This window comes from Hevea brasiliensis, chromosome 15 (assembly GCF_030052815.1).
Source record: "Hevea brasiliensis isolate MT/VB/25A 57/8 chromosome 15, ASM3005281v1, whole genome shotgun sequence".
Lineage (NCBI taxonomy): Eukaryota > Viridiplantae > Streptophyta > Magnoliopsida > Malpighiales > Euphorbiaceae > Hevea > Hevea brasiliensis.
The window spans coordinates 71536669-71559159 of record NC_079507.1 but is presented as its reverse complement, the minus strand read 5'-3'; the positions used below and the strand labels follow the sequence as shown (position 1 = coordinate 71559159).

At 31.5% G+C, this 22491-nt stretch overlaps 3 protein-coding genes across 5 annotated transcripts; 1 reads left to right on the top strand and 2 right to left on the bottom strand.

Moving 5' to 3' along the window:
- Window positions 1-689: 689 nt before the first annotated feature.
- LOC110635484 (cryptochrome-1) lies at window positions 690-7505 on the bottom strand. Of its 3 annotated transcripts, none has more exons than XM_021784840.2 (6): window positions 6775-7505; window positions 6291-6660; window positions 4813-5034; window positions 3856-4562; window positions 2372-3050; window positions 690-1034 (listed from the first exon to the last, which is right to left on the bottom strand). In XM_021784840.2, the coding sequence occupies exons 2-6, from the start codon at window positions 6598-6600 to the stop codon at window positions 1018-1020; spliced, it is 1935 nt and encodes a 644-aa protein (XP_021640532.1). In that variant the 5' UTR covers window positions 6601-6660; window positions 6775-7505; the 3' UTR covers window positions 690-1017. The 3 variants fall into 3 exon arrangements, with proteins under 3 accessions (XP_021640532.1, XP_021640541.1, XP_021640547.1); XM_021784849.2 differs by having other exon boundaries at window positions 6291-7127; window positions 7325-7505; XM_021784855.2 differs by having other exon boundaries at window positions 7325-7505.
- A 1099-nt stretch (window positions 7506-8604) lies between these two features.
- Window positions 8605-11875, bottom strand: LOC110635477 (actin-depolymerizing factor). Its single transcript, XM_021784829.2, has 3 exons — window positions 11711-11875; window positions 10114-10379; window positions 8605-8988 (listed from the first exon to the last, which is right to left on the bottom strand). The coding sequence occupies exons 1-3, from the start codon at window positions 11723-11725 to the stop codon at window positions 8838-8840; spliced, it is 432 nt and encodes a 143-aa protein (XP_021640521.2). The 5' UTR covers window positions 11726-11875; the 3' UTR covers window positions 8605-8837.
- Window positions 11876-20681: 8806 nt separating this feature from the next.
- Window positions 20682-22491, top strand: LOC110635469 (transcription factor MYB30). The gene is made up of 3 exons (XM_021784822.2): window positions 20682-21024; window positions 21253-21382; window positions 21606-22491. Exons 1-3 carry the CDS (start codon window positions 20892-20894, stop codon window positions 22132-22134), a joined length of 792 nt encoding a protein of 263 aa, XP_021640514.2. The 5' UTR covers window positions 20682-20891; the 3' UTR covers window positions 22135-22491.

Below are 22491 nucleotides of genomic sequence, written 5' to 3'. Positions count from 1 at the left end.
CTAAAGAATAAAATTTTATTATGAGTGAGCGAGAATTAAGAATAAATTATATTTCTAGGAATACAGAAAAATATATCATGGAAGGCAAGAGAGAGCCGATACTTGACAGCTAGTATTTCAATATTCAAGAATTGAATTGATTCTTTCTCATGTATTAAAAAAAAATTGAACTTATAGGTCAAAATCCCTAACCCATGAAGACCTGTGCTCTTATATTTGCTTTTCTTACATAATAATTATAGCTTTGCTTAGACGCCATGCCTCATGCATATAACAAATCATGATCGACATTTTGTCTATGCTGTATTTCTAACTATCAAGGATGACACATACTATTCTATGCTCCAAAATTCCAACAACCAACAATCAGGACAAATCCTAGGAAGGCTTTGTCTAACAGCAAATTACATATTCTGCCTGCTAACTTGGTTTAGATGATGAAAATGTCTAAAACTTCCGTAAGTTTTGTCATAATCCATCACTTTTAGCTATTCATTGGACTAATGACCAAACATTAGTCCAGTGATATAAGACACCATGAATTCAAATCTTGATACTTCACATGTTAATTTCCAAAATACCATATGTGCATCGCACCCTTAACAGGCTTTTATCATATTAAGGAACACTTTCAACCAGATCCATTACATGGCAAACCAGAACATGGACAACAAGAAACCAAGAACAGATTTAGACATATGAAAGGTGCTTGCTTCATTTACTACAATAATATGAAACTACAGTAGAAAATATGTGTGTGTACATATATATAAACACATCCACACAGAATATAATACATAGCCAAAAACTGGGCCAAATGTCTTGAGCCTGTTCTCTACAACTTAGCTCCCCAAGGAGATGCAATCAGCCAAGAAGCAGACATATTAACCATAGAACATGCACTCTTAATAGTTATGTCAAATGACACTACTGTAAAAATTATAGAACATTTCACAAACGGCTCTCCTTGTCAGATAAAAAATATGGTATCCCGCCAGCTTGAGATCGATGTAGGCATTAAGTTCCCATAGCATCTGCAAATTTATCATATGAAAATTTAAGCAATGCATTAGAAACCAAAAGAGAGATTTATAAACAAAAGCAATGCTCACCCACAGATTCTTCTTCCCAAAGAGCAGAAAAACGTTCTCATAGAATCTGATATCAATTTTTATGGGTCCATTGGTAATAGTTTTCTACTTTCTGTTTTAAGAAATTGCCAAAAAACTCAAAATGGAACACTTTGTCATTTGGGTTCACGAAATTGAACATGAAGCCTACATGTATTTCCCGGACATATGAACAAGGTCTTGGCAGGGAATTTTCAATGATAGCTTGAAAAATGCCAGATAAGGCATATCTCATGATTCCAAAAACTTTCTTCTGCTGCATGACAACTTTAATCCTGAAGAATTCCAAAATGGATAATTATGGAACTTTTTTTTTCAATTAAAGTGCATATCTAATTACAGAAACTTGTTTGTTGACTTCAAATACGCAATGACCAGGTCAGCTTTCTTAATTCTCTTTCAACTGACAAAAACTTCTTGTGAAGGGCAAATATGCAAAGACGAAAACAGTTACGAAAACACGGATTGTATTTGAGGGCTCAATGGCTACACTAGATAAAGAAGATCAGGGCAAATACAAAGTAAAACCATCAGATGTGAAGTAAGGAAAAGGGCAAGAAAGGAAAGGATTGAAGGGAAGGAAAAGGCGGGAACAGAATTAAAGCTCCCCTTCTATCCAGGTACTTGGTTGTGGAAAGGAAAGGAACGGAAGGAAAGGGAGGAATGAAGGAAATAAGCACGTAAGGAACAAGGAGAAAAAGTGAGTCCAAATCCAATGTGATAAAACTCGTTACTCCATTTTCTTACATTTCTCTCAACTTTTGAAAAGAAAAATCAGTGGTTTTCTTTACATGGCCAACTCCATATTCATTCCCTCCAACGAGGTCTCATGAACTAAACATGTAGCTTCTACTCCCTCACTTTTCCTTCCATAGCTTCCCTTAAATTCCATTTCCCTCCAACCAAATGGAATGAAAATTCCAAGTCTCAGCCTAAGAAAATTTGTCAACAGAAGGTAACCATTTGTTTTAACTAGTTCAATAAATTATTATTACTAATACTGGGTATTATATTTCCGGTGCCTTATTTGTTCTCAATAATGCTTCTGATGGGCGAACAGGACAGGACAGGACAAGACAAGCCTTCTCAAGAAAGCTAATTACTTTAATGTTAAGATAGAAGAAATAAAATTCAAGAAACCAAATGCAGTTCTGGATTTAGAAATTGCTGCTCTATATACTTGTTAAAAAATTCGAAACCAGACACTTCAATCATCCAGAAAAGAAAGTTGAATAGCTTACCATCTTCGCTTGAACTGTATACCCTGTCAGTCTGTACTTGCAATGGCTGCTTAAGGTCAGATGATTCACACTCATGCAAGGGCTGGCTTTCTGATGAGGGACAATACTGGGGAACAGAAAACGAAAACCTGCTGGTTGTCTGCTTCTTAGATGCTGAAGATTCAGCAGTAGAGCATAAGTCTTCATCTGTTCTAGAGGTGCCTTCTATGCCATTAACTTTATGCAGTTTATCTCGATGTGGTCTTTCCTCTTCCACATACTTTGATCTCTTCTTATGAGCTGGACTGTTCTTGGGATTTTGAATTGTTGGTACCTTCTGATCATTAGATGAAATGGTGGGACAAGGAGCCTTTTCTTTTAACATAGCCTTTGGAATGGCCAAATTTTCATTACCATCAGTGTTATCAACAACAACTTCACTTGTTCCACCTGAAATTGAAGCCCTTGCAGCTGCTTCCATTTCCCACATCTTGAATATGGCTTCAGTCAGACGTTCTCTGGCTAAATCTAATTCAATTATAGGTTTTGGGTAGTTTTGTCCCAATTCCACCCCTGCAGCTTTAAGCACAGTAAGAGGTGCGTCCCAAGGATGATGGATCCATTCAGTTGGCATTCTGGCAAGCTCAGGCAGCCAGTGTCTCACATATTCACCCTCTGGGTCAAATTTTGAGCCTTGAATCTGACTCAAGGAAATTCAGAAAATAAGGCATATAAAGAGGCACTCAGAATGTTGTCTTAATCAATACACTCAAATTAAATGACTAAATTCTGCTCAATCAAGCAACCATGAAGGTCTATAAGCATATTATTTTCTCAATCAGGGAATCAAAAATAGTCCATTCCAAAGCATGAAATGATGTCCACTTAAGATCATAAGAAATGAGCTTGGATTGAAATGTCATAACGTTATTGTGCATCTAGTTGATTTTCAAATTTTACAGGTCTCATCTCTTGGAGAATATCATAATTTGTTGATTTGTAATAGCATTTTAAAAAATTGCACATTTGATTCCATTCAGCCTAAATAAAATAACAAATAGAACATGCAATGACAAAATGCCCCACCATCTAAGTGAGTTAGAGAACAAACGAATTCAAATATGCTAGCAGAAGCATAAGAAATCAATACAAATCATATATGAAAACAAGATCCATAGGATGTTGGTTAAATAACTGCACTTTGATTATAGCTGTGCTTTTACACAGCAACAAAATAGAAGTATACTTCATGTTTCAATTTTAATCTGTGGCTAAGCCACAACATAATTGTCTCAGAAAAATGAAACAGAAGAAATTATTTTAGATAAAAACAATAAACATAAAATCACATCATATGCAAGAGACTGTAAATTTCATTTTGCCACTAACTAAGAACAAGTAGTAGCATTAAGGCATCCAAAGTTTAACCTGTTTCTAATATGGAGGTCAAGAGCCCCACAAAATTCAGATGCAAATGCTTCAACAAATAAGGAATCACAATATACCTCTGGACTATCCAAACGTTCAAGCTCATGGCCATCAGGTAAGCTTCCAGATATGTACTGCCAACCAAGGATGTCACTTTCCAAGTCTGCATCCAAAAGTGTGTCCCAAAAATACTTCATCCCCCATCTCCATGGAAGAAGCAAAACTTTTACAGCAAAACTTGACACAATCACTCTAATTCTATTATGTATCCAACCAGTTGCCCAAAGCTCACGCATTCCTGCATCAACTAGGGGATAACCAGTTCGTCCCTGTCTCCAAGCCTTAAAATGGGCCTGGTTGACATCCCAGGGAAAGTACTTTAAGTTGCTCAGCAATGATCTCTCATGAGTGAATGGAAAGTTAAAACAAAGGTATCGGGAATATTCCCTTAGCCCAATGGATCTAAGAAACAGAGTCACGCTTTCTTTCCCTATTGAGTTCCCTTCTTTTGCCCACAGCAACTGTTTCATTCGCACACATTGGAAAACTTTCCTCACACTCAGTTCTCCAAAATGAAGATATGGGGACAAAAGTGAGCTGGAGTTCACACCAACCTTTAGCCTATTCTTTGAGTAGTCAATTAGATGATGTTCAACAAATTCAGCCAGTGCCTTGTCAGCATTGCTCCAACCTGGTGACCATCCCCTTCCTAGTAAGGAATTGCTAGATTTTTCTGTTTCATCTTCAAGATTTAATTCCTCAACTGAGCATTTCTCAACTTTTCCTGTCAGCGAGAGAGGGGAGAAAAATTAAAACAAGAAGAGAGAGAGAGAGAGAGAGAGAGAGAGAGAGGGGGGGGGGGGGGGAGAGGGGGAGAGTGGGAGAGAGAGACTCTTTAGCAATTCATCTCCCGCCCCCTCTCTGTAACAAATGTGCATGAACACAAATGCAGTGGCGATGTTGCAACATATCAACAACTGATAGTTTTTATCAGGGAACAAAATTAAGACTAACAAATATCATTGAAATATTACCTGCAGTTGCCAGTAATCGCCATGGAGGAAGATGTGAAACAGGTTCCATTTGCATGTGCAAGCACTTGTCCCAATACGAGTCAAATGTCGTAAAAGCTTGTCCACTTCCATTATATATTTCCCATGGTTCATACAACAAATCCCCATTATAGCTTTGCACAGAAATGCCAAGCTCCACCAGTTTTTCTTTGATGCTGTGATCACGAACAAGAGATACTGGATCTGGAAACATAATAATTAGCCATCAAACAAATACCTTTTATGGACAAACTAAGTGACAATGACAAGAACAACTAAGCCTTAATCCCAACCTAGTTGGGGATGGCTATATGAATCATTTTTCGTCATTGAGCTTGTTAGATACCAAGTCCGCATCAATATCCAACAATTGTACCTTTGATATTACTTCCCTTCATGTCATCTTTGGTTTCCCCCTCCCCTTGTTCACTCTGTTAGATACCAAGTGCATCAATATTCAAACTTGTAAATCCTTTGATATTTACTTCCATCCACATCATCTTTGGTTTCCCCCTCCCCTTGCTCACTCTTTTCCCTACTAACCTATTACACCTCCATATTAAGGCATTTGATTCTCTATGTTAGACATGACCAAACCATCTTAATCAACGCCCTTTCATTTTGTCTCCGATATGTGCTACATGCATTTTCTGACGAATATAATCATTCTTAATCTTATCCATTATCATGTTACCCAATATCAATCTTAACATCTGCATTTCTGTCTCAATCATCTTGTAGGTATGTTGTACCTTAGATGCCCACTCACATACAATATAGATAATGGACAAACTAAGTGACCAGTACTAAAACCACCATTCATAAAGCATTAAGGTACTATTTCAATGCCCAAAATAGAGCTTATTCTCAACTAACTACAGGTTATTTGATAAAATAGATTAGCTATATTTCCTCACTATGTATGTGAAAAATTAATTCTTGAACAGTCACAATGAAAGAAAAGCCTCTAGTCCACTCCTTTAGCTGTTGTGCTTGCAGATTTCCCCGTGAAAGGTTGGTATTAACTATTAAACTATTCAAGCTATTTAGTTTTTCTGTTACACAATCTTTAGCTGCTTTACCTTTTTCATTGTTCAATAACTTCAACAGAAACAGCATATAATCAACATTTATAATCCTCTTAAAGAAGCTGCAAAGGGATTTAAGCAGCATAATCGTCAAAATTTATAATTTCTTAAGAACTGAAATGGGTTTTAACTTAGCAAAACAAATAAAATAAAAGGAAGAAGATAACAGGTCAAACTGCAAAAGAACTTATAAGTGCACTTTGATGAAAAGCACTACTGTCCAACAAATCTAAGCTATAGGTTCACAATTCACCATGTATCATAAGACTCAATTAAGATTCTTCATCAAGTCCAACCAAGCAAACCTTGGAATACAACTGTCACAAGTCAACCAAAAAGAAAAGATTTTAGTAAACCAAAACGAAGGCATACCATAGAGATGATTGAATACAACTCTTGTTGCTCCAATAGCATTGATGCAATCCAAAAGAGCAGCGAGAGTACTATGGGTTTTGATCAAGACAAGTTCAGCCCCAAGAGATTTCAGGGAGTGTCCCAAGTGGGCAAGAGACTGCTTCAGCCACCACCTCGATACTCTACCTGGGTAGAATTGTCCTTCTTCTTGAGGACACCATATGAAGATCGGAAATACACTACCATCCCTGGCTGAAGCAGCCAATGCAGGATTGTCCTCAATTCTAAGATCCCTCCTAAACCAAACAATGGTCTTATTGCTGCCCATATTGTAATAACTCAGATCTTTGAGGATCACACTGGAGTTCAAATCTTATGATGGTTGCACCTGTTCCTCCAAATATTAGCTTCAATTTAGAACTAAAAACATATAAAAGGCTTCTTGTTGATCACAGTACTTAATCAAATAAATAAATGCTGTCAGTTTCATGAAGCAACTCACTTCAAAAACAAGGGACCCATGGAGCAGAAAACCTGCGAATATCTAGAATGGCAACAGGAAGCTCCAGCCCAAGACAACAGGACCATAAATTAGGAATAACCAGTTCAGTTAATAATAGTGAAATTTGGCTGCTATCCCCAACCACCCAAACAGCAAAGCCTACTAAACTTTACTCTACCCTCTGTTACACCTCCGTATACGTCTTGGAATCCCAACTTCTACAAGTTGCCGCCACAAGCAATGAACATATTGAAGAACACCTTTATATACACTCCCCCTAAAAAAAAAAGAGTAAACCGCTCGTGTACCTTCTTGATTCGCCTAAAGTTTGGTCAACTAACTGTAGTTTAGCTCTATAAACACAAAAAGAAAACCACGATACATCATGTGAATATAAGAACACAGATCTGGTACAGGCACCAAATGATTCCTTAATAATTTACATTAAAGAATGATACCACAAACAAAAGGAGATCGGAACCCAACAAAGAAACCAAACATCACTCGAGAAACAGAAACGATCACAAAAAAGAAAGTATTCCAACTGTACCCGGTTCTCGTTCGAGGTTGATTATGCAAGAAGATAAATGATTTACCCCTACCCAGTTAGGGCAAGAGCAGAATAGGTGCCAACCCAGTAGATATTGGTCAAAACGATCCATTGTACAGTAGTAGTAATTTAGTGCTTTGGAAAATTTTGGCGTTGGATTGAAGTTGGAATTGTCTTTATGTGATTGAGTGGGGTGTTGATATATTTACCTGAGGATCACGTGGCTATGGTGAAAATGATGGTGGTGGTGGGCCCTATCTTGTTTACTTTTGTGGATCCATGTAGTAAAAATTGAAAAGAAAGAAGATGAAATCGTGATAAGGGCCTCTTTCTCCTCAATATGGTGCGTATCCGACAGGGAGACAGAGACTGCTCTCAATATTAGACTTTTTCCAGAGGATTCATTCTTGCTGCTTCTAAACTTTGCCAGTTTAGAAAAACTCCAAAAGAGACTCCTTTTAAGCATATTCTGTCGATGCCAATGAAATTTCTGGCTTGGATCATGTAAAATCTAGCACAAACTTGACTACAAATTAAGCTTCAACCCTAGAATTTTCCCCTGCCCACGATTCTTCTATCTTCCCAGGTTCGCCTTTACGCCAAAAATTTTTAAAAAATCCCTCTTCACCTGCAGTTATATATTAAATTAGAATTATCAGACGTCAATGAAACTAATCGACATCTTCCTCGTAATTCATTTATGTTACACTCTAATTAATTGATCAAAATGCATGCACAGAAACAATCTTGTCTGCAAGATTTGCAGCCAAAAGATACTTTGGAAAAATATTTAACTTAGCTCCCAATTTAATTCATAATTTAATTTATTTTTATTTTTTTATTTAAATTAATTTAAAATTTTTAATTTAAATTCAATTTAATTTATAATTTATAATTGCTTAATTTCTTAATTTCTTAATTTAAATAAAAAATTTTAAAATTTAATTTATAAATTTTTTTATTTTTAAATTAAATTCAATTTAAATTTAAATCTTTAAGTAAAATTAAATTGAAAAAAAAAATAACTAATTAAATTTTTCCGATAAATATAAAATGCAATGAAGCTTTTTAATGCTCACTACTTTTATGCCGAATCCCGTATTATATGTCGGCAGAATCACATTCACGTGCCCCACCTTAACTGCTCCGCTTTGAAAGACTCCTTTTTTTTTTTTTTTTAATTAAAGACTCGTTGTCATGAGTATCTTCACATCTTGTCACTTTCTAAACAAAATGACAAAATAATCCAGGATTCAATTATCTAACTTGAGAAGCAAAACTTGACATTGAAAGTTTAGCCAATAACAATTAATATGTATAACCATATCCAATATCACCTGAGAAGCATCATGGCAAAAAGGAGCTCAATTTTGGCCATGAGCATGAACTCCCGATCAGCCTTCTCAGGTGTCAATTATTTAATACAATTCAGATATACGTACTAAATGAATTTCCTCCAGGTTGCACATGTGACTCCTGAAGATTTCTAACTCTTTCGATCTAGAGTGTGTGCTCAATGTGCACGGTCTCTGAGTACCCCAAGATCCATCTCAGTTGGGTCAGTTGCCTGGATTGCATAATGGATGCCTTCCAGTTCTGTTCTGACTCTGTCCTTGGAAGTTGCATAAAGCATTTTTGCACGAACGCGAGAAACATCAGGAGACCTAAAAGAAGGCATTAGATTTGAAAATAGTAAATAATTTAGAATTTGGGATACAAAAGTAAAAGAGAAACACCAGAAGATATCACATATGTCCACCTTATGAACCCATATAGCCAGACTCAAACAAATTTCCTCGCAGATAAACTCTACAGTTCATTAACTGTGTCAAGTGCAGCAAAACTATCAGCTGCTTGACTTGCTCTCCTCCAATAGGGGATAGAAAACCACTAAAATACATTCAGCATGTCAGGCAACCAGAAAAGGATAAACCACAACACCGGGACCAATCTCTCCCTCTCCCTATCCCTCTCCCTCTCCCTCTCATACACGAAGAAAGTGAGGATAAGTGAGAAGACAGACAGAGGCAACATGTACATGACACAGATAGACCCCAAAGAAACATTCCCCAGTCACATTGCATTCTTTTGCTGAACTTAGAGGACCACTCAAGAATACTCTGCTCTTGCCAAGAATGTTGGATACTCTAGCTCAAAGACAAAAAGATTTTGTTATTATACTAACAATCCAATGATCAAGCGTTTGCCTCATAATATAGAAGATCAGGAGTTTAAACCTTAGAATCCGTTCCTTTAAGAACTTCCTATGCACTAAAAGAAAATAGTTATAAAAAAAAATCTAGTTATCGAATATCCAAACGGTTCGAAGGAGATGAGCAACAAAATTGACTACCTCCATCCCTCTTCCAAGTGGACCATAGGGCTTAATGGCCTGGCCCTAGAAAAAAGTTACCCAGACAAAGCTGGAAACAGCCCAAACCTAGAAACATCCACCAAAACACAAAAGGACGAAGTACCAAAAGTAGATACCAAAGGCATTGAATAGAGTTCATAGAACAAAAGAACACCAGGATGCTCAGAGAAAAAGTGTATCAATAGTTACTTGGACGAGAAACAAAGATAACTATAAAAGAAACAAGGGATTTGAATAAGAAACACAGTTCTAAGCTTGAACAACACATTTGGGGGAAGATTTCAAGATTTGATAAAAGACTTGCATACAACATAAAACAGAATTCGCAAAATTGACACGTAAAGCAGATAAAACAAGTTAAACTACAACTGCAGTATTCTAATGAAACAGCATCCATCATGAGAAAGAAACTAACCATGAAATGAAGAAGATCTTGCTCTTTTGGCAATTCTCAGAAGTCACAAAATCAAAGTCGTAGACAGCATAACGGCAATCATTCTCAGGCAAGGAAGCAGTAAAGTCATCATAACTCTCAGCTGGCCCTCCAGTCTTCTCAACCAAAACCTCTTTCTTCTTCTCATCAATCTTAAAGATCACATAACGGTGCAACTTCTTTCTCTGCAGTTCTAGGTATGTGGCTTTGCTGTGCTCAGCAACACTTATGCCAGAAGAAGCATTTGCCTAGCAAAAACAAAAAAATACTGTTAATACATTCACTAACCAATCCACTGACCAGACCAGCTCCAGAGACTTTTATTTCCACTCCCTGCTTTTCAGCATGGAGGATTTGCTAAGTCATTGGTGTAAAATCATGATTTCCTCCATTACGATATTTGTTTTTCAAAAAACAAACAACAATGCACAAATTGCAAATGATTTCACATACAAACATACATGGATATAAGCACAGTAATCCAAGCTCTACCACAATAAAGGAATTCTCTTCATAAGAAGAATTTAGGCAAAACGCATCTTTAGGATACCAAACTTTTTTTGTTATTGAGTCCCCATAGATTTATTTGATCACTTTACATCCTTAGACTTGGGTCTCTGACATAGTTATTAAAGGAGCAAGGCGCCAAGGAGTCCTGACGCCTCGGCACAAGGCATAGGCACATGCCTAAGTGAGGCAAGGCGCAAAATATGTGAAAAATCCAGCAAAAATCAAATAAAATGCAAAATATTCCATCAGAAGTAAAATAACATAAAACTAAAGACAATAATAAAAGATAGCCCACCATACTTGACTTGATTTTTAAGTGATTAAAAGAAATGGCATAGTTTTCTTGGCAAATCTAGTGGAATAGATTTACCGAAAAGAATTATTTTGTTTTCATTGTAAGGAGGATCATATTTTTATGAAAGAGGGCACACTAAATTATGTCCTCCAGGAGTATTGTAGAAATTTCCTTCCTTCGTTGCATTTCTTAGATTGTATGCGCATGAAATCCTAAATACATCATTTCAAGAACCAACCAAACTGTGGATATCGGAATTCGTTATTCCAGTTACAATCCATAGAGCATACATGTAAATTACGAAGACAGAGAGCTATTTCCAAGGGTAAAGTTATAATTAATTTGCATCGCTAAACCAGCATACAATTCTATCCATCCAGTACACTAGACAGATCAATTACTAAAATTGCAAGTTCTCAATTACAATTCAACCACATACAAAATAAAATAATTTTACCAAAATAAAAAAGGAAAATCTGATTTTCTCTTCAATCATGACTCCAAATATCAACAAATCCAGCATGTAAATTAACAAATAAGTAACTGAAAAAATAAGAGGGAGGGGTAAAACACCGATCAAGCAAACAAGTATTTTCTCTAAAGTAATTAAATAAAAACTTTAAGTAATTACTTACTGATGACAAACACTGCAACAAAGAACTAACAGATCAGACTCAACATGAAAACGCAGAGAGACTTAACAAAATTATTTATATAAAAAAGCAGCAGAGTCAGATCTTAACAGAGTAGACATCTAGAGAAGGAAAGGCTTACCCCTCTGAAAGCCATAGCCTCTGCGAAAGAACAATCTGTAGAGAGAGTTTGTGGGAGAGGAAAACAGTAGAAAGGCAGATGAGAAACAGCCTTAGGATAGAAAGAGAGGGAATGAAAAAAAAAATCAATTAAAATAAAGAAAATTTAATATTTAATTCCTAAATTTTACTCACTTCTACGATTTAATCCCTTATTTTAAAAATTAAACTATTTAACCCTTAACTTTCACTTTCGTTAAATTATTAGGTGATTGTTAAAATTATTAGAATTGTTATTAATTTATTCAGATTAGACAATTTCTTACAAATTGCTCTTAATTTTTATTGTAGGATAAAAAGGGATAGAGGGGATTTGGTTTGTTTCTCCAGTATTTAACCCTAATTAAGTAAAGGGTATTTTAGTATTTTCACCTTTAGTTAACGGAATCTTTCTCTTAAATTGGACGGATGATCTTCAATTTTAAGAAAATAAAAATTAAAAATTAAATAGTTAAATTTTTAAAATAAGGTGACCAACTTATAATATTATGTAAAATTTATAAACTAAATTATAAATTTTTCATAAAATAACTATGAGATAGACGGATTAGGTTCTCTCTTTTTTGGGAGAGAAAAGGAACAGAAGAGAAGGAATAGAAAAATAAAAGAATAGTATGAGGAGAAGGAAAAGAGGAGCGTCACGTCGCGTCGCTTTGTGTCGTGTTGACAATGAGCGCCAGAATTATCCGGTTCTGGTGGGTCACGGTGGTCCTCCTTTAGATCTTTAGGAGAACTGATTCTTTACGGTTTGCCAAAGGATCGTCAGCTTTCCACGTGTGTGGTTTGAACTTTGATCCGACGCTCCTGTCCTCGTTGCTTCTCCATTACGGCTCATGTACAACCGGGACATCATTTTTAAATTAAGTTTTAGTATTTTTCATGAGTTAAAAAATTTAATTTTTTAAATATTTTTATTATTTTATTTTTTATAAAATAAACTGTATTATTATTAAAATCTAATCAAATAAAATAATAAATGAAAATAAATTGATTAAAATTAAAGTAATTATAAAAGTGTTATTCACAAATAATTTTGAAATAAAATTTCACTATGTTTGTTTTGGGGGAATTTAAAAGTAAAAAGAAATTATAATGAGAATTTAAATTTATAGAAATTAACATTTTGTACGGAGAGGAATGAAAGTGGTGTGAGAGGAAGTATAGCAATAAATAAAATATTTATAAAAATTATTTTATTTAAATTTAATTTGATTAATATTTTAAAATTTTAAATTTATTTTAAATTTAATTAAAATTTATTATCAATTATTTAAATTTATTTTAAATTTAATTATTATTGTTAGAAAATATTGAATCTTTTTAATTTTATATATTTTAATTAATAATGTATATAAAATTATTTTTTATTAATAATTTATATCCTAAAAATTTAATAAATTCATAAAATATTTAAATTTTATTTTATTTAAAAAATAAAAATATAAAATTTATAAATATTATTATAAAAAATATATATTTAATTAAATATTTAATTAAATAGATTTAGATTATAGATATCCAATATGTAAAATTCAAACAGATCAAAATCCATTATAAATGTTATTTTTTAAACTTAAATCTACTTCAAATTTAATTATATATTATTTAAATTTATTCTATTAATATTTAATCAGATCTAATAGCCGTAAAAAAAAATTGATATATTGCCATCTTTATCTCCATTCTTCTGTGAAAATGGAGAGATAACAAATAAGGGAAGAAATTTGAATCTTGAGCCCACCCACCACTTTCTCCCCAATTTTGGTAAAATTGACGAAAATTTATATTTATTATTTAACTTTTATATTTAATTATTTTATAAAACAAAGTGAAAGATGATATAGTAATTTAAAATAATAAAAAATAGACTTCATTTATTTTATAAAAAATAATTTATATATAAAATATATATTTATAAAAATTATTTTCTAATAAATTATTTTTATTTTTCATAAAAATATTTTTTATTATTTAGATGCAATGTTAAATTAAAGATATGTCCTTATATTATTTATATTTATATTTATTTATATATATATATATATAAATGTTTTCATATTTATATCATGTATATATAAATATTTTATATATTTTAATAAAATTATTACCAAAAAATAACTCATTTTTTTCATAAAATATATTATTTTTTTTAAATGATTTATTTTTTTAATTAATAAAATATTTTTTATTAATTAATTTTTTGAGGACTCCAAATATTAAAAAATATGAAAAACATTTTTCAACAAAATAAATAGACGTTAGTCTCATTTCTTTTTTTTTTCTTTTTTCTCTTTTCATAAAGATTTATAAACATGTAATTTTTATATGATATTTTCTAATTTTTTCAAGATAACAAATACTATCCTTTATTATGATTTAAGATTAAATTTTTATGATTTTAAATACGACTTATTATTGCAACATAACTCATAGCTGGCACGCAACTTTTTTTTTTAATTTCTTTTTATCTCACATATTATCTCATTACATATTTAGTACATTTTTTTATATATACGTCCAAAAAAATAAAGCCTTGCAATCAGTGGCGGAGCCACTTGGTGATAAAGGGGGCTCTCTGTTTTTTTTTTTATGAATATTTTAAATCATTTATTTAAAAATTTAAATAAATTTATATATGTTACTTTAAAATATTTTCATTATTCAGTCACAAAAAATACTTTTTATCATTGATTTTATGTTATTTTTATTTTACACGTTTAAATATTAAGATAATAATTAACAAGTAAAATTTTACTTTAAAGTTTTAGATAATATTTATTAAATATATAATATTATAAACATAATAATTGTTAGATGAATAATATTTAAAATTATTTTAAAATTTAATAGAACATTTTTCAACTACTTTTATGTACTTCAAAATATCTTATCTCATATATATATATATATATATATATGGTCTAAATAAAACAAAATTACAAAATCACACAACCCAAGTATAAATGGGCCTGTTTTATCTTCTTGGGTTGGTCTAAGCGTAGGGCCTAATCATGCTTGACAGAAGCTCCATTTTCCACTGGTGCATAATTAAAGTAAAAAAAGTACAGTTCTAAAGGGTGTAAAGAAAAAATGAAATCAACCCTAATCAAAGAAGATAAAGAGTAAGACTGATAGAGCAAATACAAAATTGGTTGAGTGCCAAACAAGGATTTGATTAAGTAAGATAATTACCATTTTATGGTGCCAAAAGGCTACCTACTCGCCAAATTAGACTTGGTTAATTGTCAAATGAGACTTCGTTAAGAATTGGATGCAGTCAATTATGCCCATTTTAGTTCAATCTCGAGCCTATTGGTTTATAGTAAACTTGTTCAATGACAACTCAGCCAACAAATGAAAATAACACCTAGTTGGTAACTTGGCAAGACTACAAGATAATGATAATATAATATTTCATAGTTTCTTTCATAGTCATTGAATTCAATTCAACTTTAATTTATATAAGCAAAATTAATTACTTTACTTTGATTTTATTATAAGGAGACCATTGTTATCCATACCTAATTACTTGACAAAATCCAGGACATAAAATAGTAATTGAACGATTGATTAATGCCAAATTCAATGGTCATAAAAAAAAAAAAAGAAAGAAAGTGACTAACAAATAAAAATCAACTAGTTTAGGATGTGTAGTTCGTGAAATTAGTATAAGATGAATTAATTTCAAGAGGGATGGCTACAAGCAACTTTAATGGAGTGGCCCCAATAAAAAAGCGAATTGGTGGACTAACTATGTACATGAATATCGAAATGGACCAAGTAGTCAAGGATGATACAATTATAAAAGCAACAAGGGAAAATAATTAATTAAGGATCCATTAGTTTTTAGAGTGGAAATTGAAGATCGTCGATTTTTCAAACTGTAACACTGATAATATATTGATTTAAAAAAAAAATTGTATAAATTTGAAATTTAATTAAAATCACAATTCTTCTATCTTTTAAGGATTACGCTACCACAAAAAAAAAATTGTATAAAGAAATCGACTTTTCACTAGGAAAGATAAAATAAACAATAAAAATTTATAAAAAAAAGTAAAATTAAAGAAATTATATTTTATTAAAAATAAAAGAAAGAGAGACTTACAAATGATGAATATGATGGCCGACAATTACAACTTTTTTAGAGAAAGAGAGGGGTGGCTAGCGTTTGATAACATTGTTTTAGTGAATCCCATTATTATTCAAAGTCAATAAATAAAATTTTCAATTTTGATATATTTTATCACCTATACTGCAAATCCTACGAGGAATTATGAGTTTACCACCTCACTAAAAGATGTAAAGATGGAGGATGGATTTAAATGACCTGATCATTACGATTTTGCCTTTTAGAACACCTCAATCACACAAAATGAAGTGGGAAATACGACTACCTCTCTGCGACTTTAATAATGGCGCATGCTTGACTCGATCCCTTTACCAATGGCCGCATTTTCATTATGTTGAATTATCACCATCTTGAATTCAACAAGCAAAGTGGACGACGGGACGAGGTTGTAATAAGTAGTTTGTATGTTAGATAGTAGAAAAATAAAAATTTATTATATTATTAAAATATAAGAAATGAAAAAAAAAAATGAAATATATAGAATTATATATATTTAAGTAGATATATATTATTTTATAATGGTGCTTGGTATATATATGTTTTAAAATAAAATAATTATTTTATTTTAATTTTCATAACTAAATTATAAATATATGTGTTTGTTAACAAGTAAATATGTCTGTTAACAAACCCACATGTCTATTAATACAAACAGTTACAAGTAATTGGAGAGATATTATAATAAATATGCCTATTAATAAATAGATATGCATATTATACAAACAGTCATATTTGTTAGAAGAAATGCCAATTTAAAACAAACAATCATATCTATTGAAAATAGATGTGTTTGTCAAAAAAAGATGTCATAACTTTTTATTATCTATAGATATGGATGAGTTATATCTCTAAATTTTATTCATACAAAAACTTTTTAAAGAAAATTTTTAAAAGTTGAAAAAGTCTACAGATTTATCACGTCTTAAAATCTATTCTGCACTATCTATCTCAACAGAGACAATAGTCTATAAAATATAAGCATACTTGGGCTTAGATTACCCAACGTTAAAACTAACCAATTAGTATAGTTGATCTTTCATCCTTACATACCTCTTTAAATTCCTTTTTTTCTTTAACGAGGAACTCTTGTCACTTCCCCTTAAACAGTAACCTGATATCTGATAGATTGGAATGTAAATTAAAAAAAAATAAAGAAAAAAATAAATTGGTTTCAGTAAGTTTATGAGTTTTGTATGATACAAGTTGTAGACGGAAAATAATAAAAAACAGTGAAAAAGCTAGGCAATTAGGGTTACCGAATTGGGCTTATGAATAAGTACAAAACGTAAAGACAAAAGTGTATTTGATGAAGAAAAAATTAGCCCACAAAATTGACTTTGACAAAAGGAGCACACCAATGCTCAATGCCCATTCATTATACCTTCATGTTGCTCAATTCATTGAACATTATTTTGAACTCATCTTCATTAAACTAAGACTTCATATCTCCAGTCATTTCTATTTTATTTAATCTCAATACATTGCACTTAAAAATGCACAATAAAATAAAAAGAGCTACTCATAAGATCACTTGCGCAGTCCATGTCGGTGCTAAATTTGTCTGCGTCATTTGCTCCTAATTTACTTTCTTTTGCTGAGTTTTAAGGTCTTATGAAATCGAGACATCAATCCATAGCTTTCACTTTTCCTAAAAAGCACTTTTATTTCTGCAGCAGTAACCCTACGTTAATGATTTCAGAGCTAAAAGGGACACTCGCGATTAAAAGCGGCAGCCATGTACACAGTAAAAATCATACAGAAGCCAGTCAACAGTAGCTTTTCTGTTTTCTGTTATTATATATCGATAGTGGGAGCACGTGCTTCAGGCCTATATATATATATATACAGATTGAAATAATGATAACCTGCCATGCATAATTTCAACTTTCAATTGTTTAATTCAACTTGTTTCATATTTACCAAATATTTTATAAAGAAAGATCAGGTCTAGTGTTTTTTGTCTTGAAGCTGTGTAGTCTTTTTTAATAATTAAGCCATATAAAAAAATAATTCAATTATGCTTGAATGGTAGAAAAACTAGGGCATCTAGCAAAAGAAAATATAAAAGAGATCGATGGATCCAGGTCTTATTTTATAAATTATCAGTCAATGAAAAAGACACAGATCATCAGATGAAAAGATTTTGCTGTTGGACACTTTGAAGACCATGAATGAACTCTTTAGTTATATTTTAATTTGATATTCTTCTTAAGATCTACACAACTCATTATTATTTATATTTCAAACTTTCATTTGATAAACCCTAAGACATCCTTCGCTTAATTACAGGAGAAATTAAAGATGCCAACGCTGCAAAATGCTATTTCAATTAAAAATTATCAACCCATTTAAGCATGCATTAATCTCTCTATAGATATATAATTACATTCATTGTAATGTACATATTTATCAATATTTATCGATTTTATGTATGTTATAGAGATCATAGTATATACATTTATGTGTTGAATAGAGTAATAATTAGTATTTATTTATAATTTAATTAGTATGATAATTCATATATGAATTTGATATATGAGGAATTATTATTGTTAAAAGATGTTTGTCTTAATTTATAATTGATCAAACCAGCTTATAAATTCTAAATATAGGTTGACTTGTTTGTTTATAATAATTTTAAAGGTTATAAGTTGAGTTTAACAAATAAAAAAAAAAGTTAAGGAACCTAACTTTTTATTTTGGTGTTTATAAATTAGTTTAACCAAATATTTAATTATATTATTATCATTTAATTTTTAAAATCATCATAAATATCATTTTATATTATTTTTAGACATTTTAATAGTAAATATGTTTATAAATTATTTTTTATCAAACATATTAATTATTTTTCAGTCACTTATAAATATTTTAACTAAAAATATAATTACTTAAAATTTTAAATACTTATAAGCACTGCTTATAAACTGATTTTCATAAACTAAATCAAACATCTTTTTAACAACCTTCATGCTAAACTTATGCATAAATTTTCAAACTAATTATATATATATATATTAATTAATTTGTGATGATGTAAGTTAATAAAATAAAAATTATCACGTGCCTCTTTTATCAATAAAAGTACATATTTTTAAAATAAACTCATTTTGGCATGTGCACGTCTTCAATAAAATTTGAACACATCAACCCAACCAAATTTAAAATTGATTATGATTAAATTAATTAAGGATATATTTCATATAACCTCAATTTGATAATAAATTTAATAACCGTTAAGTTAAATATTTATATTAAAATATATATATAATTAATTAAAATGTATATAATGAATATATAAATTAAAATATAAATATTTAATCTAATAATTATTAAATTTTTTTTATATAACTTGACTTTTACATAGCCACACCTTTAAATTAAATAAATAGAATGATACTAATGCAGCATATTCCTTTTGGCTTATTAAGTCTACATAGCGATTTGGGCAGATTAATTAATTAATGGTATAAGCTTAAAAAAATTTAATTAATGGTGTAAATATCAAGAAGGATGAAGCTGAGATGGTAGCCATGTGGCGAGTTGGAAAACTACAAAGTGAAGTGGACCCCACAATTTGGATTATGGATAGATGAATTAGCAATGGGCCATTGGCCTATGCCAAGTTCTTTGAACTCTTACATATTCTTCTTCAAATTCCACACTAAGTCAGCCAATGTGAACGTCCCAGATCCTGCGCCCACCTTTGATTTAATATGACGTAAATTTTAAATTTTTTTTATATAATTAACTTTCAACGAAATTTAAATTTAAGATTTTATATATTTAAAATTAAAATAAAAAAATCTATTAAATTTGGAGTAGGCTGGTAAGAAAAAAAAATGGAATTGTAACAAAAAAAAAATTATAGCATGATTAGAAAATTAAGATATATATTAAATTTTTTCTAAACATAATGGGTAAATAAAATTGCTTTTTTCCTTAATTAAAATCTTATAATTTAGAATGATGAATTTTAATTTATTGATATTAAAATTATTTATAAAACTATAAAATAAGAAATTTGAATTTTGAAGAAATCAACCAAAAAAACTTGTAACTTAGGCTACGTATATTAAATGGAGTTGGCAATTTATGTAGGCTTTTGAAAATTCTGAGACACTAATTCAAATCAATAAGACTTTTTTTTTTTTTATGTTAATAATTCAATGTATCCACTTGCAATTTTGTAACATAGAAATTGTCGAATAGTCAAACCACGCGTGCCCAGTATTGTGTGCCTCTGTGGCCCTCTCTCATTGGCGAATGAGTTCTTTGACCATATTGACTGCATTGCATATTGCACTCAATTTCATTCGTATGAATATAAATTATTAATTACATCTCATCTTTCATAATCACACGAGATTTATTTTTTATATTATAAAAAAAATTTATCTTTTTATAAAAAAAATATTATTTTTTAAAAATTAGCCTTATATTTTTTTTATTTCGTTAAGTGCTATAATTTTTTTAAATTATAAAGTATTGAGTTTAAATTTAAATAGGATAAAATAAATAAAAAATTATCATTTTTTTATTTTATAAAACGTTGTATGCATTATGATGGGATGATAGGCATTTTGGATGCATCATATTTGTCAGAGTATTCTATTAGCTGGATGCATATGAAATTTTGTCTTCTTTTACTTTAATTAATCAGTCTCAGTATGATAATTGATAATTGCTCACTCTATACTCATTAAATAATTGATTAACCAAATCTAATCTTGGTTTTCGTGAGTGTAAGCCAGCAGAGGAGAGATCCTCCTTCCTGGAAATTGCTAGTTCTTGATTTTGAATATAATATAGAGAGAGAGAGATGCCTTTTCTTGATCTTGGACTTTTCAACGAGCCCACATACATTGGCTTGTGGATCGAATATCTCAGGATATAAATACACCATCTCTGGCCTTGCAAAGTTTTAAACCAAAGAATTAATTGCTTTTGAAACATCATCCATACATAAAAGAAAGAGTGCGAGAGTGTACAAGATAAAGAACCAAGAGAGATGGTGAGGGCTCCTTGCTGTGAGAAGATGGGATTAAAGAAAGGGCCTTGGACACCTGAAGAAGATAAGATTTTGATTTCCCATATTCAAAAATATGGCCATAGCAATTGGCGTGCACTGCCTAAGCAAGCTGGTAAATTGCAAATCCTTCTTAATTTATATACAGACAAGGGAGGGGGCAAAAAAAAAAAAAAAATTCATCCCTCTCATATGACAGACAAATCTCTTCTTGATTAAGCTTTTGATTTTGTTTCAATACATGTTCAAATATGAATTAATCCATTTAAGCACCATTTTTAATTGAAATGAAGCTATTTATACATACATGTATAGTGTCTTAATTCCATTTTTGGCTCTGTAGGTTTATTAAGATGCGGGAAGAGTTGCAGACTCCGATGGATAAACTATTTGAGGCCAGACATTAAGCGAGGAAACTTCACCGAGGAAGAAGAGAAAACCATTATCAAGTTACATGAAATGCTGGGAAATAGGTATGCCCAACACCATTATTGGATTTTCAAATTCTAAGAAAAAGAATTGATGATTTTTTTCCTTTGTCTGGTCTTGAAAGATTCTTGGAATATTTCGATCTAAGTAAACAAAGAAAACTGTGTAGCAAATGCAGCTAGACGTCCTTGTTAATTAATTAAACCATTGGTAGACTAATTGATGCACATTTCTAAGAAAGAAGATTAATTTTCTTCCATTTTCCAGGTGGTCGGCAATTGCAGCGAAACTACCAGGAAGGACAGACAACGAGATTAAGAATGTGTGGCACACCCACCTGAAGAAGAAGATCAAACAAAAGCAAGATTCCAATAATCAACAACTCTATGTGACAGTACCAAAATGTGATGATCTCAGTGTCATTGACCTATCAGAATCTGACAATTCCATCATTCCAGCTCTTCCAGGATTAATTGGAAGTCCAGGGCATTCACCAATGTCCCCTCAGCCCTCTTCTAGTGACCTTTCCACCGTAACCGAAACTTCAGGTGCCACCGCCGAAACAGACAACATCAAGGTCGAAAAAATGGACTCATCGGATATGTTTTTTCCGTTGCTAGACCAAGATCTTTGGTCAGAAGCAGAATTAGCCGAGAATTCCAGCATGGAATTGGCATCAGACAGTATGGTAGCAGCAGGATTTTATAGCAACTTTCCGAGAATTGATGATGATAACGATATGGATTTCTGGTACAATCTTTTTGTTAAAGCTGGGGACATAGAGGAATTACTATAATTTTTTTTGGATGGCAAATGATTTTGAACATCCAGGGGAATCTTGCAGGCATTTATTTGACCGTTACCCTGGAAAACGAGAGTTATCCAGAGTGGGCCAAATTTGTCCAGAAGGAAGAATAAATATAGATATCATTCATTGACGAGCAGAGATTATTCTATGATTTGTGGGCGTTTTTGAAGGGAAATGACACACAGAAGAATTAAAGGAGAAGAGACGATGAGGCTGGAAAAGTTTTGTATAGTGATTATTAGATAGATTACCCATTAATTCTAACTTACTCTTCATTGAACAAAGAGATTTGAATTGAACTTGTAATACTTGTCTAATTATATTTAATGCATCAAAAATTGTGCA

Bases quoted from the DNA above. Each gene is read 5' to 3' on its own strand.
- LOC110635477 (XM_021784829.2), bottom strand. The intron at 8,989-10,113 runs GTTAGTTTCTTT...GCCTTCTTTTAG, and splicing joins AAGATCTTCTTCATTTCATG to GTCTCCTGATGTTTCTCGCG.
- LOC110635484 (XM_021784840.2), bottom strand. From the start codon at position 6,600: ATGGGCAGCAATAAGACCATTGTTTGGTTTAGGAGGGATCTTAGAATT. The intron at 5,035-6,290 runs GTATGCCTTCGT...TTATGTTTCCAG, and splicing joins TGTATTCAATCATCTCTATG to ATCCAGTATCTCTTGTTCGT. The intron at 3,051-3,855 runs GTATATTGTGAT...TCCTTGAGTCAG, and splicing joins AACGTTTGGATAGTCCAGAG to ATTCAAGGCTCAAAATTTGA.
- LOC110635469 (XM_021784822.2), top strand. From the start codon at position 20,892: ATGGTGAGGGCTCCTTGCTGTGAGAAGATGGGATTAAAGAAAGGGCCT. The intron at 21,025-21,252 runs GTAAATTGCAAA...TTGGCTCTGTAG, and splicing joins TGCACTGCCTAAGCAAGCTG to GTTTATTAAGATGCGGGAAG. The intron at 21,383-21,605 runs GTATGCCCAACA...TCCATTTTCCAG, and splicing joins CATGAAATGCTGGGAAATAG to GTGGTCGGCAATTGCAGCGA.